At 53.0% G+C, this 21,992-nt stretch overlaps 1 protein-coding gene across 1 annotated transcript in view; it reads right to left on the bottom strand.

Annotated features, from left to right (window-relative positions):
- The window catches only part of DYSF (dysferlin), a 266,283-nt gene that overhangs the window by 178,687 nt on the left and 65,604 nt on the right, over positions 1–21,992 (bottom strand). Inside the window, exons 12-20 of the mRNA XM_065404742.1 lie at positions 19,234–19,360; positions 18,341–18,444; positions 16,807–16,875; positions 16,662–16,705; positions 15,393–15,475; positions 8,856–8,971; positions 6,573–6,686; positions 5,607–5,784; positions 2,239–2,363 (exon numbers count right to left, since the gene is read on the bottom strand). Coding sequence (XP_065260814.1) covers positions 2,239–2,363; positions 5,607–5,784; positions 6,573–6,686; positions 8,856–8,971; positions 15,393–15,475; positions 16,662–16,705; positions 16,807–16,875; positions 18,341–18,444; positions 19,234–19,360 — 960 coding nt within the window. The remainder of the gene's footprint in view (positions 1–2,238; positions 2,364–5,606; positions 5,785–6,572; positions 6,687–8,855; positions 8,972–15,392; positions 15,476–16,661; positions 16,706–16,806; positions 16,876–18,340; positions 18,445–19,233; positions 19,361–21,992) is intronic.

Below are 21,992 nucleotides of genomic sequence, written 5' to 3' on the forward strand. Positions count from 1 at the left end.
CGGCAGGTGCTGAGTTGCAGCGCGTGCGTGTGATATTTGCAGTTGCTGAGCGCAGTCTGTGGCTACGGTGCAGTATTTGCGGTTGCTGAGCGCAGTCTGTGGCTACGGTGCGGTATTTGCAGTTGCTGAGCGCAGTCTGTGGATACAGTGCGGTATTTGCAGTTGCTGAGCGCAGCGTGTGCAGTGCGGCAGGTGCTGAGTTGCAGCGCGTGCGTGTGATATTTGCAGTTGCTGAGCGCAGTCTGTGGCTACGGTGCAGTATTTGCAGTTGCTGAGCGCAGCGTGTGCGCAGGCTGCAGCTGGTGCACGGAACATCATATTTTTGAATAGTGCAAACATTTCTGCTTTGGCAGCGCAGCTCCCTTCCAAGCAAGGTCGAATTACGGGAAAGTACGAAGTGCAAAGCACGCCAGCCTGGGAGCGAGTCAAGCAGATTCCCGTGGTTCCAAACAGTCCTTTTCGTTTAGTCCTTTGCAGAATGTACAGTCACCTCACTTATTTTTAGACATGTTCCCTCCTGTGTCCCCTCAGTGTGTCTTTCCTGTTTGCCATCGTATGTGGCTATTTATCGAAGCCAGATGTTTGCAAGCGAGAGCCCCTCCCTGAGTCACTCTCTCCTAGGGTTATCATATTTCAGCAAGCAAAAAAGAGGACGGGAGGAGCCCCGCCCTAGCCCCGCCCCTGTCCTGCCCTAGCCCCGCCCCATCCTGCCCTAGCCCCGCCCCTGCCCTTCCCACTTCCCCCCCTCAGAACCCCCAACCCTCCCCCCGCTCCTTGTCCCCTGACTGCCCCCTCCTGGGACCCCTGCCCCTAACTGCCCCCCAGGACTCCACCCCCTACCTAAGCCTCCCTGCCTCTTGTCCCCTGACTGCCCCAACCCTTATCCACACCCCCACCCCCAGACAGACCCCTGGGACTCCCACGTCCCATCCAACCACTCCCCACCCCCTGACAGCCCCCCCAGAACTCCCAACCCATCTAAACCCCTCTGCTCCCTGCCCCCTGACTGCTCCGATCCCTCTCCCCACCCCTGCCACCTGACAGCCCCCCCAGAACTCCCAAACACACACACCCCGGCTCCTTGTCCCCTGACTGCCCCCTCCTGGGACCCCTGCTCCTAACTGCCCTCCAGAACCCCACCCCCTACCGAAGCCTCTCTGTTCCTTGTCCCCTAACTGCCCCCTCCTAAGACCCCCCCCAATGCCCCCCAGCACCCTACCAGTACCCTGACTGCCCAAAATCTTATCCACACCCCCACCCCCAGAAAGCCCCCCCCCCCGTCTCTTGACTGCCCCCTCCAGAACCTCCCTGCCCCTTCTCTGACCCCCTGGCCCCCTTGTTGTTGGCCTTCGCCTAATGTCTCTGTGAGCTTGCTCAGGAACGGCCTGAGACGCTCGTCCCGGCAGGCTGGGGAGTGGGGGAGGAGCTCCAGACTGCCGGAGGCGATCTGCAAATGCAGGGAGGGACGGAGGGAGGGAGTGATCTCTGCTGCAGGGGAGAGGAGGAGGGGCTCTCTCTGGCTGTCGGAGCCCCATGTAAGTGGCACCATCCGGCCGGCTGCCCTGCATTGGGGGGGGGGGGAGTCCGGACATAGCAGCCACTCCCCCCCATGAATCACAGAAAGCACTATCACTCCTGTACTAAGCGAGGTGACGAGGACAGTAATGTCTGTCTAGAACAGTGTGGTTCAAATTGCAAATCAGGAGTCCCCAGGACTAAGGGGGAAAGAAAAAAGAGCCTTTTCTTCTACTTTCTGGGTGGATCACCGTCAATCCTCCTTTGCCTTCTGCCATTCTTAGTTCCCCACACCCACCATCACACCCTGTATTCCTGGAGATCACCACTTACCACCTGTCTGAGTGCAGCCTCCTCTGGGGAGGAACACTGAGGCTGTTTTAACAACTGTTTAAAGCCAGGACGTGAAGTATCCTATTGGCTAAATGGGGACTTAGAGAGGCTGAATGTAATGATGATAATTATTTGGCCTCCTAGACACTGGCATTAACTCCCCTATTCATTTCCCAACAGCTTTAGTGATCCCAAGCTTGAGGAGCTTGGTTTTCTATCTCTGAAAGATGCCGCCCCCTGCAGTATCATGCCCCCAGAGTCACTAATGAGCTCAATACAGATTCCTCCTTGGTGTATATGAGGTCATACTAATAAGGCTCAGCAAAAACCCCAGCAGACCTGACAGCCCTGGGCTCTCCCATGGAGATGCAAAGGCAACGCTTTACTCACCAGCCTGTCTGCAGTGCGTTGGAGAAGGTTCTGCATGTCCGTTCTGTGGCTGATATCCTCCCAGTAGGACGACAGCACCACCACGGGCTTCACATTGCCCCAGGGGAGGTAGTAATACTGGCAACCTGTGGGACAGAACACACTCGTATCTGACTCTGTGTGGGGGACGTCACCTGCGACCAGGGCCGTAGCAACAAAGAACGTGTCCCCCTCCGAACGGTGGCCCCCTCCGAACATATGTCCGGGCGGGGCCCCTTACAATGCAGAAACTGGAATGCGGTATTTATTTTGCCACTTTTAGGGGCCCCCTTCCTTGAGGGGCCCCCTCCGGTCGGAGGGTACGGAGGGCACTCGCTACGCCTCTGCCTGCGACCGACTGGCCCATAGACAAAGAAAGGGGCAGAGGCCTGGTGCATTGTGCTCTTTGACCTGAAGGACAAAGGTTTTAGTCCTGGTTCCCTCTGTGTGTGAAGCAATGAGATTAATTATAATCCAATCAGCCTTGGTATGAAACGAGATGTCTAGTGCAACTCGAACTGTTGTAACAAACCCACAGCTATGTAGATGCCACTATGCTGGGGCCAGCTGGGACCTCCTGGGGACAGAAAAAGGTTCTGCTCCAAAAGCGCAGGCCCCTGGAGCTAAAGAGGAGTCTCCATTATCTGTTGTTATTGGGCCTATGACTCATACTTGAACAGTTCTGATTTCCTGCAGAGGAGGGCAGCAATACACACACACACACTATCAGTTCATTGCAATCTTAATAATAGCTTACACATCTGTCACACCATTTATACCCGAACCCTTCCCCCAGGGCCGGCTCTAACTTTTTTGCCGCCCCACGCAAAAAAGAAGAGTGCCGCCCCCCCCCCCCCCCCCCCGCGCGAGCGCCACGCCACGTTGCCGTACCCCCCCCCAGTGCCGCCGAAATCCCCGCCCCCCCAGCACCACGCCGCCTGAATCCCCGCCCCCCAGAACGCCACGCCCCCTCCGAGCACCGCGCCAACCCCCGCCCCTCCTCCGAGCGCCAGCCCCCGCCCCTCCAGCACCGCGCCGCGCCAGCCCCCGCCCCTCCTCCGAGCGCCAGCCCCCGCCCCCCCAGCGCCGCGCCAACCCCCGCCCCTCCTCCGAGCGCCAGCCCCCACCCCCCCAGCACCGCGCCAGCCCCCGCCCCTCCTCCGAGCGCCAGCCCCCACCCCCCCAGCGCCGCGCCAGCCCCCGCCCCTCCTCCGAGCGCCAGCCCCCGCCCCCCCAGCGCCGCGCCGCGCCAACCCCCGCCCCTCCTCCGAGCGCCAGCCCCCGCCCCCCCAGCGCCGCGCCGCGCCAACCCCCGCCCCTCCTCCGAGCGCCAGCCCCCGCCCCCCCAGCGCCGCGCCGCGCCAGCCCCCGCCCAATAAATAAATAAAAACCTGAGCGCCGCCCCGGCCCAAGGTGCCGCCCCAAGCACGTGCTTGGTCGGCTGGTGCCTGGAGCCGGCCCTGCCTTCCCCTATCCTACAAGCAGCGAAATCACTCCACCCACCACAGCAAGGCAGCCACTGCTGGGGTGCAACTGAGGGCAGCTGAGTCCCCTGCAACACCACTCAACAGTTTCAGCTGGGGAGTGAAGAAGCATACCACATCCAACTAAAACAACAACAGGAGGAAATTTTAGGCAGGCAGAATGCAATTGCCCGACATGGAACATGGCCGGGCCAGCCACCCTAAACATTGCAAAAATGGCCATGGCATCTTGGATGGCCCTGAGCGCTCCAGGAGTTCTGCTCCGCTCGAGGAGATGGAAGGGGGAGGTACATTTTACTCAGGGGTGCGGGCTCTTGAAGGTAATCCCACCAAAAAAGGAACAGCCAATAGTGGTAGGGTGGCCAGGTGTCCGGTTTTCATCCCAGTCGAAAAGGGACCCTGGCGGCGGTGCTGATCGGACCATTAAAAGTCCGGTCAGTGGCACAGTGGAGCTAAGGTTGCCACAGTGGAGCTAAGGCAGGCTCCCGGAAGCAGCGGCACGTCACCCCTCTCTCTGGCTCCTATACGTAGAAGCACCAGGAGGCTCCGCACGCTGCTCCCACCCCAAGCACCAGCTCTGAAGCTGCCATTGGCCGGGAACCTCGGCCAATAGGAGCTGCGGGGGCGGCGCCTGCGGACGGGGCAGCGTGCAGAGCCACCTGGCCATGCCTCTGTGTAGGAGCCAGAGAGGGGACATGTTGCTGCTTCTGGGACCTGCTTGAAGTAAGCGCCACCTGGAGCCTGCACCCCTGTCCCCCTCCTGTGCCCCAACCCCCTACCCCAGCCCTGATCTGCCTCCCGCCCTCCAAACCCCTCGATCCCAGCCTGGAGCACCCTCCTATACCCCAAGCCCCTCATCCCCAGCCCCACCCCAGAGTCTGCATCCGCAGATGGAGCCCTCACACACATCCCGTGCCCCAACCCCCTGCCCCAGCCCTGATCCACCTCCTGGACTCTGAACCCCTCATCCCCAGCCCCATCCCAGAGTCTGCACTGCCAGCCACAGCCCTCACCCCCCACACCCCTGCCCTAGCCGAGCCCCCTCCCGCACTCCGAACCCATCCCCAGCCCCATCCCAGAGTCTGCACTGCCAGCCACAGCCCTCACCCCCCACACCCCTGCCCCAGCCAAGCCCCCTCCCACACTCCAAACCCCTCAGCCCCAGCCCGGAGCCCCCTCCTGCACCCCAAATCCCTCATCCCTGGCCCCACATCAGAACCCGCACCCGCAACCGGAGCCCTCACCCCGTCCCGCACCCCAAACCCCTGAGCCAACCCGGTCAAAAAGAGCGAGAGAGTGAGAGTGGGGCGAGCGAGCGACGGGGGGAGGGGGGCGGGAGTGAGCAGGGGCGGGGCCTTGGAGAGGGGCAGGGGGCGTGGCCAGGGTGTTAGGTTTTGTGCAAATAGAAAGTTGACAACCCTAAATAGTGGAACACATTTTATCTCTTCCATTCGCATCCTGGCTCAAAGAGAGAGAGAGAGAGAGAGAGAGAGAGAGAGAGAGAGAGAGAGTGTGTGTGTGTGTGTGTGTGTGTGTGTGTGTGTGTGGGTGTGGGTGTGGGTGGGTGTGGGTGGGTGGGTGGGTGTGTGTCAGAGGGTGAGCTGGGCCTGTAACGGGTCAGGGCTCTGGTCTACATCTGAGCCAGGGCACCATGGTTGCCAGGATACAGTGACAGAGACTTGAGGGAGCAGGAAGGCCAGGAAACCTGCCAGGATGCAGGTGGTTTCCTCTGCCCATCGTATAAGGGGCATTGCCTCTGGGCGGCTGTAGTCATATGGGCCCCGTGGGCTCGACCTGGTTTGAGGAGCGGTCTCCTTGCCACGCCGCGCCCCCTTCCCCGTGCCCGCGCACCCGCCCACGCCTCACCGTCAAACACAGCCCCGCTGTACTGCGTGGCGGAGGCCAGCGGCAGGCACGTGTTGTCAAACTTGTTGCCGTAGTTGCCGATGCTGACTTCGAACTGGATGGCGGCGTCGACGTCCTGAAGCATGCTGGCCGAGTAGAAGGCGGCGAAGAGGCAGTACTTGCGCCGCCGCAGGTGCTTCTGCAACACACAGAGCCAGCCCCGTGGGAGGAGCCGCAGCTTCTGACCTGGGGCCTCTCCCAGCCAAACCCTCGCCCACTCCCGCATGCGCCGCTTCCCAGGATGGCGTGGAAGGGGCAGGGAGGAGCAGCTGAAGGCCAGCATGCAAGAGAGCTGCCCCTCTCTCCCCACATGAAGGGGGAGACAAGCGGCAGATAGCTCCAGAGACACATTGCAGGGAGCAAGAAGGTTCTGCAGGGCTGAGTTGGCAAGGGAAAAGCACAAGCAGTGGAAAGCTCTCCTGACAGGGAGACCTGGGAGAGACCCTGCCCGAGGAGCTGGGCAGAGACCGGGCTGCAAGCTGCCCCAGTTTGCATTTCACTCTTGTGTGGGTGTACTGCGGGGAGGGACGCTGACCTAGGGCTGGGGCCCAGAGAGCCGGTAGGCACCTGAGGACTAAGTGGGATCCCTTCTGGAGACCGTTTGAACTGAGAGTTCTCAAAGGGCCCCTGAAGAGACTGGACGGCCCCAGCACAGGGCCCCAGAGGACGACCTCTCTCCAGGAGAGGGTGGTCAAGAGGCAGTAGACAACCATGCCGTATACCCTCAATGCCCGAGTCAGCGAGGAGATGAGTCTGCGACAGCAGTTGGCTAATAGGGAGAGCCTTTTGGCTCCAACTGTGGAGCAACGGGCTTTAGTTCTGGAGGTTGCAGATTCAATCCCCAGCTCCGCCCATTACCAACCCTGTGATTTATAACCAGCATGATGCCTGGGTCCTCAGTAGTGATTCAGCAAGGATGCCACATACCTCTAGCCGTAGAATATCGTCAGGCGGGATGTCCTCCAACTTCTGCTCAATATGTTCCACCAGTTTTGTCTCCAGCTCCATCAGCAACCTGCCCCGAAAGGCCACTCCCTCTCCCTTAGAGTTAGATAAGAAGAAAGTGCTGTTACCAAGACAGCTGCATCTCAGATATGCTCCCACTGGAGTCTATGGGTACGTCTACACTACCCGCCAGATCGGCGGGTAGTGATCGATCTATCGGGGATCGATTTATCGCGTCTAGTGTAGACGCGATAAATCGATCCCCGATCGCTCTGCCATCGACTCCGGAACTCCACCACAGCAAGAGGCAGAAGTGGAGTCGACGGGGGAGCCGCGGTCGTCGATCCCGCGCCGTGAGGGCGCGAAGTAAGTGATTCTAAGTCAATCTAAGATACGTCGACTTGAGCTATGTTATTCTCGTAGCTGAAGTTGCGTATCTTAGATCGATCCCCCACCCACCCACCCAGTGTAGACCAGTCCTATGGGAGCTCTGCCGTTGATTTTGTTCAGTTCAAGAGGAGCAGGATCGGGCAATGTATTTACGCAGCCCCTTACAGATGTAAAGCAGACGATGTTATTTTTTTGACGATGTATTTGCCAAGAGGGGTAATAATTTCCTGTAGGTGCAATGGAGCCTGTTGAGATCTGGGAGAAGAGCAGCTTTTTCGATTCAGTGGCAGTTGTGAAAAATCAAAAGAGTTTCCATCTGGGTCAAACCGACTGAAAATTTGGGGAATTTTTGGTGAAACAAAAACATCCACTGGGGGTCTGTTCTAGAGTGGGGATTCGAACGTGGGTTTCCCACATCTGGGGTAAGTGTCCTAAGCACTCAGCTAAAGGCTATTTGGGGGAACAGGGCAAGGAGGTAGCACCACCTCCTCCGCCGCTGCCGCCTGCTTTGTGACTGGCTGAACCAATTTGCATCCAGTTTGTGAATAGTTTTATGTCGACCACAGCTGCGTTTTTTGGCAAACTATTCTTCCGAAAAATAGCACCTGGCTCCAATCCTCGTACCGACTGTGACGTTGCACTCTATATGATGTTATGAAAATATGCTAATGAGAGTGAATATAATGTAACTGGAATGTGCTTCATGCAAAAGGTCTCTTGTATCATTACAAAGCTTATAATCCACTGAGTGTGTTCATCCTATTTGTATGAATGTATAATTCTTGTATCTGAAACTAGAAATATGAAATAGAACTCTGAGGGCCTATTGTAATTATGCAAAGTGTGGGCCATTATTGGTGGTTTGGACTTTTGATGGCTCCCATCAACCAGGACAATTGACTGTAGATGGCTCTGTTTTACTTGTGAGTCTTCCTGTATACGTGTGTGCTGGCAAGTGCGTAATGAAGTCTTACAGTGCCATGTGATCATGTCACCTGAACTGGAATCCATCTTTAAGCTAGTGCTTTTCCATTTAGAAGGAGGGGTGGGAACCCAGAGAGGGACAAAGGATTCCTGCCTTGTGCAAAAGATATATAAGTGGGTGGAACAGAACAAAGGGGCTGTTGTCATGAGAAATCCCCTAGCTCCACCTGAGCTGGAACAAGGACTGTACCAGGGGAAAGGATTGGGCCCAGACTAGGAAGGCGTCCAGTCTGTGATAGAAGCTTATTGAAACGTCTGAGGGCGAGCTTTTATCTGTATTCAGTTTTCTTACTGTACTAGGCTTAGACTTGCGTGTTTTATTTTATTTTGCTTGGTGATTCACTTTGTTCTGTCTGTTATTATTTGGAACCACTTAAATCATACTTTTTGTATTTAATAAAATCACTTTTTACTTATTAATTAACCCAGAGTATGTCTTAATACCTGCAGGGGGGCAAATAGCTGTGCATATCTCTCTATCAGTGTTATAGATGGCGAACAATTTATGAGTTTATCCTGTATAAGCTTTATACAGGGTAAAACGGATTTATTTGGGGTTTGGACCCCATTGGGAGCTGGGTGCCTGAATGCTGGAGACAGGAGCACTTCTTAAGCTCTTTTCAGTTAAGCCTGCAGCTTTTGGGGGACGTAGTTCAGACCTGGGTCTGTGTTTGTAGCAGGCTAGCGTGTCTGGCTCAAACCAGGCAGGGCACTGAAGTCCCAAGCTGCCAGGGAAAACAGACTTAGAGGTAGTCTCGGCACATCAGGAGGCAGTCCCAAAGGGGGTTTCTCTGATCCAACCCGTCACAACGATTAATGAAAGTTCAGGCTAATGAGAGTGTTTCACTTTGCAAAGAAGAATTTTTGAAAACTGAACAACCACAACTTCACCTTTCCCATGTTGAGTTCCTCGTAGGGATCTGGAAACCCGGTAAATTCCCTCGGGCTGCCGTAAAGGTTTACGTAACAGGGCCCAAACGTTGGCAGGAATCCCAGCCCGTCATCCACTAGGAGACCACAGGGAGCAATCAGTTACTGAGACACTACAACAACACTTCTCATTCATGCATAAAAAGAGAATGGGCACTGAGCAAACTATACCACATCCCTCTAACTACAGGGTTATGGGTCCAATGGGTGCTAAGGGCAGGAACACGGATCCCTTCTGGACTAGACTCTGTTATTATCTTAGAATCATAAAATCATAGGACTGGAAGGGACCTCGAGAGGTCATCTAGTCCACTCCCCTGCACTCAAAGCAGGACTAAGTATTATCTAGACCACCCCTGACAGGGGTTTGTCCAACCTGCTCTTAAAAATCTCCAATGATGGAGATTCCACAACCTCCCTGGGCAATTTATTCCAGTGCTTAACCGCCCTGACAGTGAGGAAGTTTTTCCTAATGTCCAACCTAAACCTCCCTGGCTGCAATTTAAGCCCACTGCTTCTTGTCCTATCCTCAGAGGTTAACAAGAACAATTTTTCTCCCTCCTCCTCCTAACAACCTTTTATGTACTTGAAAATTATCATGTCCCCTCTCAGTCTTCTCTTCTCTGGACTAAACAAACCCAATTTTTTCAATCTTCCCTCATAGATCATGTTTTCTAGACCTCTAATCATTTTTGTTGCTCTTCTCTGGACTTTCTCCAATTTGTCCACATCTTTCCTGAAATGTGACACCCAGAACTGGACACAATACTCCAGTTGAGGCCGTATCAGTGAAGAGCAGAGCGAAAGAATTAATTCTTTTGTCTTGCTTACAACACTCCTGCTAATACATCCCAGAATGATGTTTGCTTTTTTTGCAACAGTGTTATCTTATAGTGGAACAGCTGGGTAGCAGTTCCTTCCTCCACTGCACGCTCTATAAATGGGCCCACTGCAGGTCTGGTTCCAATCTCACACACACGAGGGTAACTCCATGAGACCATGCCACGCCCTAAATGTGACTGCTTTATGCCACGCCCACATTGCACAACACACACACTGGCAATTTCACCGGCTCATGGATCCCGCGAGTGGCTAGAACCTCTCCATTGCCACCCACTATAGGGCTTGTCGCTGAGCTAAAGGAGGCGTGGCAGGGGTGTCAATGCCACAGCACAGCCAGAGGCAGCCAGGCCTTAAGATAGTCCTGGGGCTGATCTAACTTACACCAAGGATCTAATCGCTCCTGATTGGTGGTTTAAAGCCCACTTTGCATTCCCCAGCCTCCCTGGCTGCACCAAGCACAGACATAGTCTGGGATTGGGGCCATTGACGTCAATGGGGTGACACCAGCATGAGTGAGGTCAGAATCAGGCCCTGGTTAGGTGACAGATCTGTTTACTCTGTACAACTACACTGGCAGAACTGAGAGCCCTTTACGTGCGGCGCTAAGGCCAGTCCCATTCCCAATAAAGCCAGTCACAAAGCGCCGGCGGACGGGCCACCCAGCACTTCCTCCATCCCACACACAGCAGTAGACACAACTATACAATTCAACAGAGGGAGACCCTGCCAGTGAGAGCCTGATCTCAGGGACTCCGGTCCAGCCAATCTGCAGTAATCGCAACTGAATTCACAGGAGCTACTTCCGATATACACTGGGGAGCCATGGCAGTGGTAGGCCATGTCCACACCAGAGAGGGGCCCAAGCCACAAAATTCAGATCGGGATCCAGATTTTAGCCCCATTCCCTCTTTCAGGGTGTTTGGAATTTAGAGAACAGAATTTATCCTGGGAAGATGAAGGCTCTCCTCTTCCTATAGTCCCATATTTGGGGTACTAAAGGAGTGGGCTGGATTCCCAGCAGGTGTCAATCAGCATCACTCCACTGCCCACAGTGAACTGGGGATCTATCCCACTCACTGCCATGGAGCGTGTGCCGGTTTACACCAGATGAGGATCTGGCTCAGCGCCCTCTTCCTTAGGACACCTAATGATCCATCAGGTGACCCTCAGTCCATTGCTTGAGAGAGTGGCATCAGATGCTAGGTGTCTGATGCAGCAGCACGAGGAGAGCAGGAATAAATCTTGTACTTTGAAACCAGCCAGGCCCAATGCACCAGGTCTTGGCCCAGTGAGCAGCACAACACATCCTCGGCCCTGCTTACCACACGAAATACCGTCGGTGTTCAACAGAAAGATCATCACTAACAGAGAGCAGTGCCTCGTGCTTGGCATACCAACCCCACCAGAGGCCAAAGGACAGTGGAGACTCCATACCATGGCCCATCCCACCCCACAGATGATCCAAGGGGGGCACATATGAGGCTGGAGGAGGTCTGGGGTCATATCTCGGTGGCTCGCTCCCTTTGACAAGCCACGTTTCAGACACTGAGGCTTTTGCTGATCCTGGTTCTGTCCAGGGTCCCAGTGTGTCTAAACACGGCTAAAACGGCCAAATTACCGAACCATAATTGCAACCAACAGGCTAGAGGGACGTACGGGCTGTAGCTTTCAGGGGCTTCGTGAGAACAGGAAACTCATCTGAGGCACAAAGAAATGGAGAGAAGGTTAGAGTGGGAACAAGAGAGAAGGGGTGGAAGGAGCGTGACATGAGACCAATGCATTATGGGAAATGCAAGCTGCTGTTACAATGGGGCTTTTTGTGCCAGACTCTAGAGAGAGACCGAGAGGGGAACTGAACAGCTATAGTCTCCTAGGTCACTCTGGCTGGAAGCTACTCATGCTGCACCATATCACATGCGGCCCTGGGAGTGGATTGGGAGCCTTTCCTACAGAGCCCGGGCCTGGCCTCCTTAATCAAGTCAGCCGGCCAAACCGCCTCCCAGGAGCACAGCGGAGGTCCAAATCTACCTCCCTGCTCTGTGTCCCACAATGCATTGCACCAAATCTAGCTGTGGCTCAGGCCCGTCTCTGACAATGGCAACACCCAACCCCTTCACCCAAAGGTCCCTGGGGCTGCAACAGGCATCCCAAAGCACCATGGAACAACTAGGGTCTTCCATTCTGCTCCTCTATAAACGCTGTCTCCCCAGAGCTGGCCTTTGGTTCTGTGGGGCCCTGCGCAAGGCGAGACATATGGGGCCTCAGACAGAGGGCTTGGAAACTGGCTGGGTCGGGAGTGTTGGTCATTAGGGGGATGTGGAAGAGGGGAATCAGTCCCTTGATGGCTGCTGAATCCAGGCTAGGACATGGGGGGACCCTGTGTGGTGACTGTAGGCCAGGGAGACCCACAAGGTGTGTTTGTGTCCAGCCGCCTTTGTATGCATCACAGCCAAGCCCCAGGATTTCTCTACCACATGGGACACTGCACATCTTGTATCTGGGGGACAGGACAGATAGGGAACAAGGGGCATCTCGGCGCATGGGGCAGGGGAAGGAAAGGGTGTATCCCAGTGGTTCGTCCTTCGAAGAGTGAGGTTGCAGTGGGCTGTCGAGTGGGGATCCCCTGGGTACCCGGTAGGTGTGAGTGTAGGTCCCTGTGTGGCCTCCCACAACACCCACGTGACCTGCTCCTGTGGCCGGCAGAGAAGTTAACTGTAAGAGGGTCCCTCTGTATCCATGTACCTACATGGCCGCGCTGAGCCGTTGCTCGGGACTAAAACCCTTCGTGGCTGCCAGTCTCGGCTCCCAATGCACTTTGCAGTGCAACAGCCCCTAAGAGCACAGGGCTGGGTCTGGCCTAAGGGAAATGCTTCCAAACACCTCCAGCGGACCCCTCTTCCCTGTCGCCCGCTCCCTCGCTCTCTCTAGGGATCTGCAACTGCCCAGGCTGGCTCATACATTAGGTCTCTCCCAGGAAAGGGAGGATGAATAGACGAAGCCCGTGTCAGTGGGCGCATGGCATTGCAGTCTGAACTCCATACTCTGCATGCGTTGGCAGGGCAGTTTGTGTTGTAAGAACAGGTTAGCTGCGCCCTAAGGCCCCAACTGCATTACAGACCTTGACCGAGTTTGTCACCAGGTTGACACCATGTGTTTTAGGCCCAGGCATTCCTTTCCTAAGCATGGTGAGGGCACCATGTTTCAACCCGGCTTGTAAGCAGAGCTGCGGCTGGAATCTCACCTGGAAGTTCTGCTGTGTATATGTTTTTGAGCGGGGGGTCATTTAACAGTGCACGAGTAATATGGTTAGCTGGTCCCTCTACCTCCCTGGTCTATGAGCAAGATCCCAAAATGCATTGCACCACGTGAGAAAATACCCACAATCCTCTGTCACTCAGCGGAGACAGGAGGGTGCAGCTGCCCCAAATTTCCCAGAGTGCACCAGTGGGAACATGGCTGGGCTATGCAATAAGTATGGGCAGGCCAAGACCATTGACACGTGATTGGTCCAGGAGAAATGCTACAGTGTGGATACGCCAAACCATGCAAGCTGCAATTGTGTCAGCACCTGGCGCCCGTTCACAAGGGTTCTGTCTGGAGCGCAGCCGGTACATAGCGGTGAGGACAGTCAGAACAGAGCAGCAAAGGGAGTTAGCTGCAGGAGTTATTCAGTAACCGATGGGGTTAGGGCAGGTTCAGGCTACAGTCCCTACCACAGCTGCAAAGACCTGGGTTATTCAGAAACCACCACGACACGACAAAGTGAACCGTGAGTCCCTGCACTTCCTCCCGCCTGACATGAATACCATGACACGGATGGTGTGATTGAGGTCTGGAAGCTGATGGCTAGACCCCCCCCACCCGCCCCCACTTGGGAGGTCTTCGGGACTTGAACCCAAGACCCTCAGCACGAGCTGCTACCACTGGAGCTAGCAAGACCAAGCCTCACTGCTACAGCAAATAACAGGCTCATAAACCTCTTATGTGAGCCAGCCACTGAGGGTACATCTAAGTCCAGCCTCTGATTCCGGTTTGACCTCCAGTCCCCCTTTGGGACCTGGGTCCTAGGACTCGGCTGGGAGGGGGGGGTGTCAGAACCCAAATCCCACTGCGACTCGGATCTAAGCCTGTCATTTTGCAGTGTGGACACTGCTCAAGCCACAGACCCGGGTCAGAAGGTCTGCGTAGTGCAGTGTGGATGCTTTAGCATGGCTGAGAGACCTGGGACCAGCAACTGTAAACCCAGGTTTACACCTGGCATTGGCCACTGTTGGAAGACAGGATACTGGGCTAGATGGACCTTTGGTCTGACCCCACTGTGGCCATTCTTATGTTCTTATGTCGGTTTATAATGCAGTGTGGATGCTCCAGCACATGGCTGGAAACACAGAATCCACAAGCCCGAGCCCAACAGATCCGGGTTTACAGGGCAGTGTAGACATACCCTGGAAGGAAGACACTTAGTCAGGATTTAGCAGAGTCCCAAATCCCTGAAACCACACAGTCTTTCCTCACCCTCTGTGCACTGAGAACAGGCAGGAGGGGAATCTTCCCGGCTCCTAGATTACAATGTGAAGGTGGGTTCAAACTAAGGCAAAATGAGCTCCACCCTCTCTAATGTTTCTTTACTGAGCAGCCAGGGCACGCGCAGACAGAGCAATTCTGCACCCCTGCCCCACAGAGCTTGCACTTCAAAGGGGACACACGTGCAGAAGTTCAAACGCCCAACGGGCCACCACCGGCGCTTCACAAGGACATTCCCAATGCCCAAGCAACCCAGGCCCCAGCGGGAGGTTAGCGGGGCTTGCACCAGTGAAGAAGCAAGGGGAGAGTTTGGCTAAGTGAATCCAAAGATACCCCGTGGATATAGGTCCCGATCCAGCAAAACATGTAAGCAAGTGCTTACCCCTTGCACTGGAGCAGGCCCAGTGAAGCCAGGGGGATAATCCACCTTCTTCAAGTTACACACCTGCTTAAGTGCTTTGCTGGACCGGGCCGTAGCCAATAACTGGAAGACACGCTGCGGTCCCGCAGTGAGGATTTGGGGTCAAATTGTGCTCCCCATTTGGAGCTTTGCCACTGGCATCAATAGAGGCAGGGTTTAGCCCTGGATGCCCTAGTGCCAAGTGATGACTGCCCCTTCCACGGGTGCCCATGGGACAGGGAGGGCACAAGATGCCTCCCCGTCTTTGTACCCCACACTGTGCAAGAGCCAGCCCCACCTCAGCCCCGGCTGTCTCTTCAGCAGCCGGCAGAGCCGTCTGACAGCACAAGAGAGTGTATGCTCCCCTCCTGTCCACAGGTAGGGTCCCCTTGCATGCCCGGCGCTCATCCCACCGATTTCGAATGCCCCTGCTGGGGTGGAGCTGGGCTGCAGCCAAAACCCACCCAGAGCTTTAGCGCAGACGACATTCACGACATGCCTTAAAGAGTCACCCACTTCTGTCGCGACCCAACCTCAGTCAGAGTCTCTTGAGATTCCCCCATGCTCGCCCGTCGGAGGGGAAGGCACCAGCCCCCACCAGCCCCCAGGGTTTCATAGAGAGGATCCCGGTCAGTAATTCTCCTTCACCAAAGCCAAGACCAGCCTCCGAGCCACGAGCATGCATTCCCTATAGCGCCCAGTGCAAACTCCAGGCACGGGCCTCTCCTTACCTTCCAGTTCTCCTCCTGGGGCGGAGATTTGAGACATGCGCAGGTGGGTTGTGCCGATGACATCGTTGTGAGTGACACGGTCCCTGAAATAAGGGGTTTGGTTTAACTGTAGCAAGTGTTTGGTTGATCATGCTTTCCCCACAAAGAGCCTTCCTTTGGGAGAGCACCACGTTCTTTACGAACGTTAACTCTCCAAGTCACCCCTATTAAGACAGGTCAATATTATTGGACCAGATCCCCATCTGGTGTAAATCCACAGTGCTCCATTGGAATCAGTGGGCCAGATCCCCATCTGGTGTGAATCCACATTGCTCCATTGGAGTCAGAGGGCCAGATCCCCATCTGGTGTGAATCCACAGTGCTCCATTGGCATCAGTGGGCCAGATCCCCATCTGGTGTAAATCCACAGTGCTCCATTGGAGTCAGAGGGCCAGATCCCCATCTGGTGTGAATCCGCATTGCTCCATTGGAGTCAGTGGGCCAGATCCCCATCTGGTGTGAATCCGCATTGCTCCATTGGAGTCAGCTGGCCAGATCCCCATCTGGTGTGAATCCGCATTGCTCCATTGGAGTCAGCTGGCCAGAAGAAGTCAATGAAGCTGTGCTGATTTTTACCAGCTGTAGATCTGTCCCATTAACTTGGTGTTACAGATGGGAAACTGAGGCACGGAGCGAAGCGAAGTGACTTGCCCACTATCACAAAGGGAGACAGTGGCAGACTGCACAATAGAAGCTAGAAATCCCGACTCCCAGTCCACTGCTCTAGCCACATAGGGTCTGAGCCTGAACATCCACCGTGCAATTTGATAGTCCCGCAGCCCAGGCCTCACAAGCCCACATCAGCTGACATGGGCCAGCTATGGGTGTTTAATTGCAGTGTAGACATACCCTTAGTCTACTACTACCAAATCGTATTTTCTTGGATGGTGAGTAAGGTGAGAAATAATGTCCTATATGTTTGGAGCCACTTGGTTGCAGGTAAAGGAAGTTACAGCTCTGGGGAGTGCTCCTTACAGCCAGTTATAACCTGACCCACCCCAGCCTTCACGGGCCTGGGAGAACTCGCTTGGCCCTTGCGCGATGGACGCGTTGTTTCTGGGAATGCGTCTGGCTTGGGACGCTCGCTGCGTTTCGGATCTGGGTTGCACTAGCACAGGACAATTGAGACCGGGGCTGCCTAAATCGGTCCTTAGAACAGGCCTCCCCACTGGGTAGATAAGCCCATCTCCTCTTGGGCCCTGTCTCCTTCTATCCCAACTTCAAACTCACCAATCCATGACCCGGATCCTCATTTTCTCACACATGGAAGGAAACTAGAGAAATAGGCACAAAAGGGGAATGGTCAGTGCAAACGGCTCAGGGGACAATGCTCGGAGCAAAGCGACCCAAGAGGCAGAGACCTGCCGTTGCTCACCATGGCTGGCACGGTGATGCGCTGGTTCCACTGGGGGTTGGCGTTCTTCTCCAGGATCTTAGAGCTGATCTGGCGAGAGAAGGGAACAATAAAAGGCAGCGTCAGGGCAGGGTTGGCTTACTCTTCTCTACGAGCCTATATAAGAAAAAGACCCAAAAATCGGGACTGTCCCTATAAAATCGGGATATCTGGTCACCCTAAATTTATCAGATGGAAATTAAGGGAGGAGGTGTCAGATCCATGGGACCAGATAGATCCTCATGAACCAGTGATGGTCCATGGATCACAGCTTGGGAACTGAGAACATTTAAGAAATAATGATCATCCATCAATTTAAGCCGGTTCCCAAACTGTAGCCAAGCCCTGAGCTAGGAAATTATTTCTCGGTTATTTCCCCACCCCTCCCCCCAAACACACAAGGATCTAAATGTTTGCATTGTCATTTTTAATACAACAGCACCACTAAGAGACTAGAGCAGAAATTACTCATACGCAGCAAAAAACAGAAGACACCGTCTGTACTTTCTCCAGAGAGGTGCGTCCCATGGCTAATCTGTTGCTACTCACAACCTAGCTTTGCCATCCTGTGTGTGTCCTACTCTGCAAATAGTCCTGTGAGCAAAGGCAGCCAAGACTGGCTCCTTAGTTATGGGGTTTTTATTTATTTTTGCATTGAGAGGGATCAGAGATTTTAATTAAAAAAAGAATTTCCATTGTAATTTTGTTACACTGACAAAGGGGTAGTGGCCATAGGCCCAAGCACAGAGGTGTATGAAAATCTGTCCATCTATCTAGGTATTCTGAGTGCACCCTTCATCGTGGTATTTCAGCACAAGGGCAGAAAAGATCGATCAAAGGAGGGCATCACTAGGGCTGATGAGATGAAACTGCGTGAAGGGAAACTTGGATCGGGCATCAGGAACCACTTCCTAAGAGTGAGGATGGTTAGAACATGGAACCCAACTGGAGAAAGGTGTTCTAGGGGTCAGGGCAGCACTGACCAGGGTGGATGGAGGAGTTGACCTAACCCCGTAGATGTTCAGGCACCACGGAAATGAGCAGAGTATGAGCAATCAGACCGACAGATCTTCCCCATCTCTAGCTTTTGGGAGTAAGATACAGATGTGAGCAACGCCACTGCATGCCCTCTGGAGGGCTGTGTCAGTCCAACAGGTCAAACTGCTGCAGGCCTCACCCTGCAATTAAACTCTGCCCAGGCCTCATTCCTCTTTGCTTTTCTCCAAAGCAACAAACAAAGGCACCAGAGACGCCCTAGACAACCCATCCCCCCCTCTCCTGACCTCCTTCACTTTCGTCCTCGAGAAAACGACGCCTATTTCAAACGTGGCCACCCGACTCCCACATTTCCATGCTCCAATTGACCCCTCGGTGACAGCTGGCTCACATCCAAACACTGTCCCGTGCAATGAGGCTGGCGGCCCATTGATGGGGTTGCTAAGGGAACAGGAGTCCAGGAGACAGAGGCAGATTTCCTGCTCAGCCAGAGGATGGCCCGTCAGTTTCCACCACTCACCGTTCTGCCGGCAAAGCTGACTTCCACAAATGGATCGACCAGGTTCTTCTTGTTGCTCTCAAAGCCGAAGATCTGCTTGACATTGTCCAGGACGGCATCGTCCACTGGAACAGAAGAGAACCCTCAACAATCCGCACTCGTGAGGCTGGAGCGCGTAAGGAGTCCGCTGACTGATGCAAGCGGCCAGCCCAGAATGGCCCCGGGCTGCCGGGCCCTCGGCTTCAGAGCACACGGAGGAGCCTCAACTCTCTGCTTAGAACCTGAGTCTGAACTTTTCCATCTCTGTGGCCCAGTCTTTACTGATCAGCCCTCCAGTTAGTACCAGTTATGTGGTAGTGACAGATGTGACCACTGTGGGGCTGAGACCACTATGGGATTTTACATCCACTGAAAGGCAATGGGTTCCAGTCCCTGGTGGAAGAAGAGGTGGAAGCCTCTTTAACCAGCCTCTTTAACCAGCCCCCAAGCCTTGTCCCAGTAACAATCCTGTCCCTGTACTAATTACTTTTACAGCCCTGGAGCCGTAAAAGTCCATCTGCCCTGCAGGGCGAATGCCGCTGAGTGACACCAGGGTAGAACGTCAAAGGACAGATCCTCAGCGGGTGTAAATCAGCATAACTCCACTGACTCTAGTGGCGCTGCACCAATCTACACCAGCTGGGGGTTTGGCCCGTTGTCTACCCGTGGCGCTTTGCTGATTCTCATGCACGGGAGAGCTGGTCTAAGGCGTTAAAGAGTCCGGTGTCAGAGTGAGATGCACGGAACGGAAATCCAGAACACAGATGGACTATATCCCTTCACCCTTGGGCTGTAACATGTTACTGCTGCTGGGTCATTTCCAAGGCAACAAGCATGGGTCAGTTGCAGTTAGACCCCACAGCGGAAATACATACTCTGGGGCAAGTCTTCAGCTCTGTAAATTTTCAGGCAGAAGTGAGCCCCTCTCAGCGTGACCCCAGTTGGGCGCAGAAGATTCCCCTCAATATCTTCCTTCTCTTCAGCGACTTCTTTCTTCTCCAGCTGTGAGACAAACAAACAAACTGTTACAAAAGGAGAGAAATGGGTCTGAAGCTTTCTGCAAAGCAGAGAAACAGCGTCCGCTAAGCAGAAACTAATGCATCTTACCCCCAAGGTGAGACCTCCTTTACCATAAACCAGCAACGGGCCCCGCCTGGGACCCTCAGACCCAAACCAGCCTTGAAAGTTTGGATTCAGATCCAAACTCCATGGATCAGGCCCATCTCTGCTGTAAAGCCACAGACACACAGAGACTGCAGGATCTGACCTAGAGGGTGGGACCTTTAAAGTGTTCAGCATTGGCCTAACTCTACTCTCATGAGGTCCATGAGTGTTTTACCTCTGACTTCCGTGTGTTGGGTTTTGAGTTTGGTTCTGCTGGTAATGAGAGGTCAAATAATCAGGTTCAATCAGTACTTATTAATCATAGATTGTAATCAAAGATTAATACAGGGCAATACAGAATACAGAAAGGAAGGTCATGTGACCAAACCGATCTGAAGAATGGAAAAGTGACTGCAGCTTGATTCACTCCCAGAAACTGTCCCCCTTTTATATTGTGCTTGGGACAAAGACACTTCCTTTCTCAAAGAAAATTCCTAACTGTGCTACATGTAGAATCCCTTTCATGGTATCTCAGCTTATCTAATCAATACGCCAGAGAAATCTGTGATTAAGTCCTTATTATAGAAAACACCTGTGGCAATAAGTAATTCCTAATAAGCTAAAAGCATCTCTCGCTGGCTCAAATTATCTCATCGATCACCGAAGGTATTTGCAATAACAAATATCCCTCATCAATGACAAATGGTCCCTTCCTGGACATCTGGACACATTCTCTGTGGGTCAAGAGGCTTTGGGTACAAATATTACACACATTCCACCATTTGGTCACACACTAAATTCAGCCGAAGTACATAGTCCCTAGAATCATAGCTACAGAAATTAGTATGGTAGATACAAAACACTTTGGTTCACGCACAAAGGATCATGGGGTTGTATATACAAAGAATAATGGGAAGTTTGGTCCATTTGCTAACAAGTAGAAGCAGGCTAATTCTGAGTGTTTTAGGAGAACTCTTCCTTGCCGAGATGTAACAGCATTGGACAGGACTATTATAGGTGACCTGCAAGGGGTAAAATGGGATTTTGTTCCTTCGTAATATATAAAGGTGACCTGAATATTTTCCCCCTGATTTGAGATTCAGGTTCTCTCTACCCTGGAAGACTCTATGGACAGCTGGAGAACTAGCTACGTAGATTCCAAGGACAGGAGGGACCACTGTGATCATCTAGTCTGACATCCTGAGCAACACAGGCCATAGGACTTCCCCAAAAATAATTTCTGCTTGAATTACAGAGAAACATCCAATCTTGATTTCAAAAGTGCAAGTGATGGGAAAGCCACCATGACCCTTGGTAAATTGTTGCAATAGTTCGTTACCCTCATTGTTAAACTCGTGAATTTATGGCATCAGAAAAGCCAAGGAAGTGAATCTTTGTTAATTGGGAGGGAGTGGCATTTTCATTCACACTGTTTATAACTCTTGGGCTTTGATTGTTCGCTTTGTTAATCCCCTATTAGGTCAGCCACTAAGGAGAAAAGCTCTCTGTCTGTATTACCACCACCACCACCACCCCAGCCCCTATCTTCAATTAAGGACTGAGAAATTTCCCAATCTACATTTGAGTCAGCCAAGACGTTTTCCCAAAAAAGCAGGAATGTCTTAATTTGAAATTCCTAATACATCTAAGGTACAAAACAAGCAGAAAGAAACACTTTCAGGCTCTCTTTATAGAATCATAAAATTGTAGGACTGGAAGGGATCTCGAGAGGTCTTCCAGTCCAGTCCCCTGCACTCAAGGCAGGACTGAGTATTATCTTGACCATCCCTGACAGGTGTTTGTCTAACCTGCTCTTAAACATCTCCAATGATGGAGATTCCACAACCTCCCTAGGCAATTTATTCCAGTGCTTAACTACCATGACATTAGGAAGTTTTTCCTAATTTTTCCTAATGTCCAACCTAAACCACCTTTGCTGCAATTTAACCCCATTGCTTCTTGTCCTACCCTCAGAGGTTAAAGAAAACAATTTTTCTCCCTTCTCCTTGTAACAACCTTTTAAGTACTTGAAAACTGTTATCAAGTCCCACTTCAGTCTTCTCCTCCACACTAAACAAATCCAATTTTTTTCAATCTTCCCTCATAGGTCATGTTTTCTAGACCTTTAATCATTTCTGTTGCTCTTCTCTGGACTTTCTCCAATTTGTCCACAACTTCCCTGATGTGTGGCGCCCAGAACTGGACGCAATACTCCAGTTGAGACCTAATCAGCATGGAGTAGAGCAGAAGAATTACTTCTCGTGTCTTGCTTACAACATTCCTTCATCCAGAATGATGTGTTACACTGTTGACTCATATTTAGCTTGTGATCCATTATGACCCCCAGACTCTTTTCCTTCTTAGGCAGTCATTTCTCATTTTGTGTGTGCGCAACTGATTGTTCCTTCCTAAGTGGAGTACTTTGCAATTGTCCTTATTGAATTTCATCCTATTTACTTCAGACCATTTCTCCAGTTTGTCCAGATCATTTTGAATTTTAATCCTATTCTCCAAAGCACTTGCAACCCTT

This window comes from Emys orbicularis, chromosome 5 (genome assembly GCF_028017835.1).
Source record: "Emys orbicularis isolate rEmyOrb1 chromosome 5, rEmyOrb1.hap1, whole genome shotgun sequence".
Taxonomy (NCBI): Eukaryota; Metazoa; Chordata; order Testudines; family Emydidae; genus Emys; species Emys orbicularis.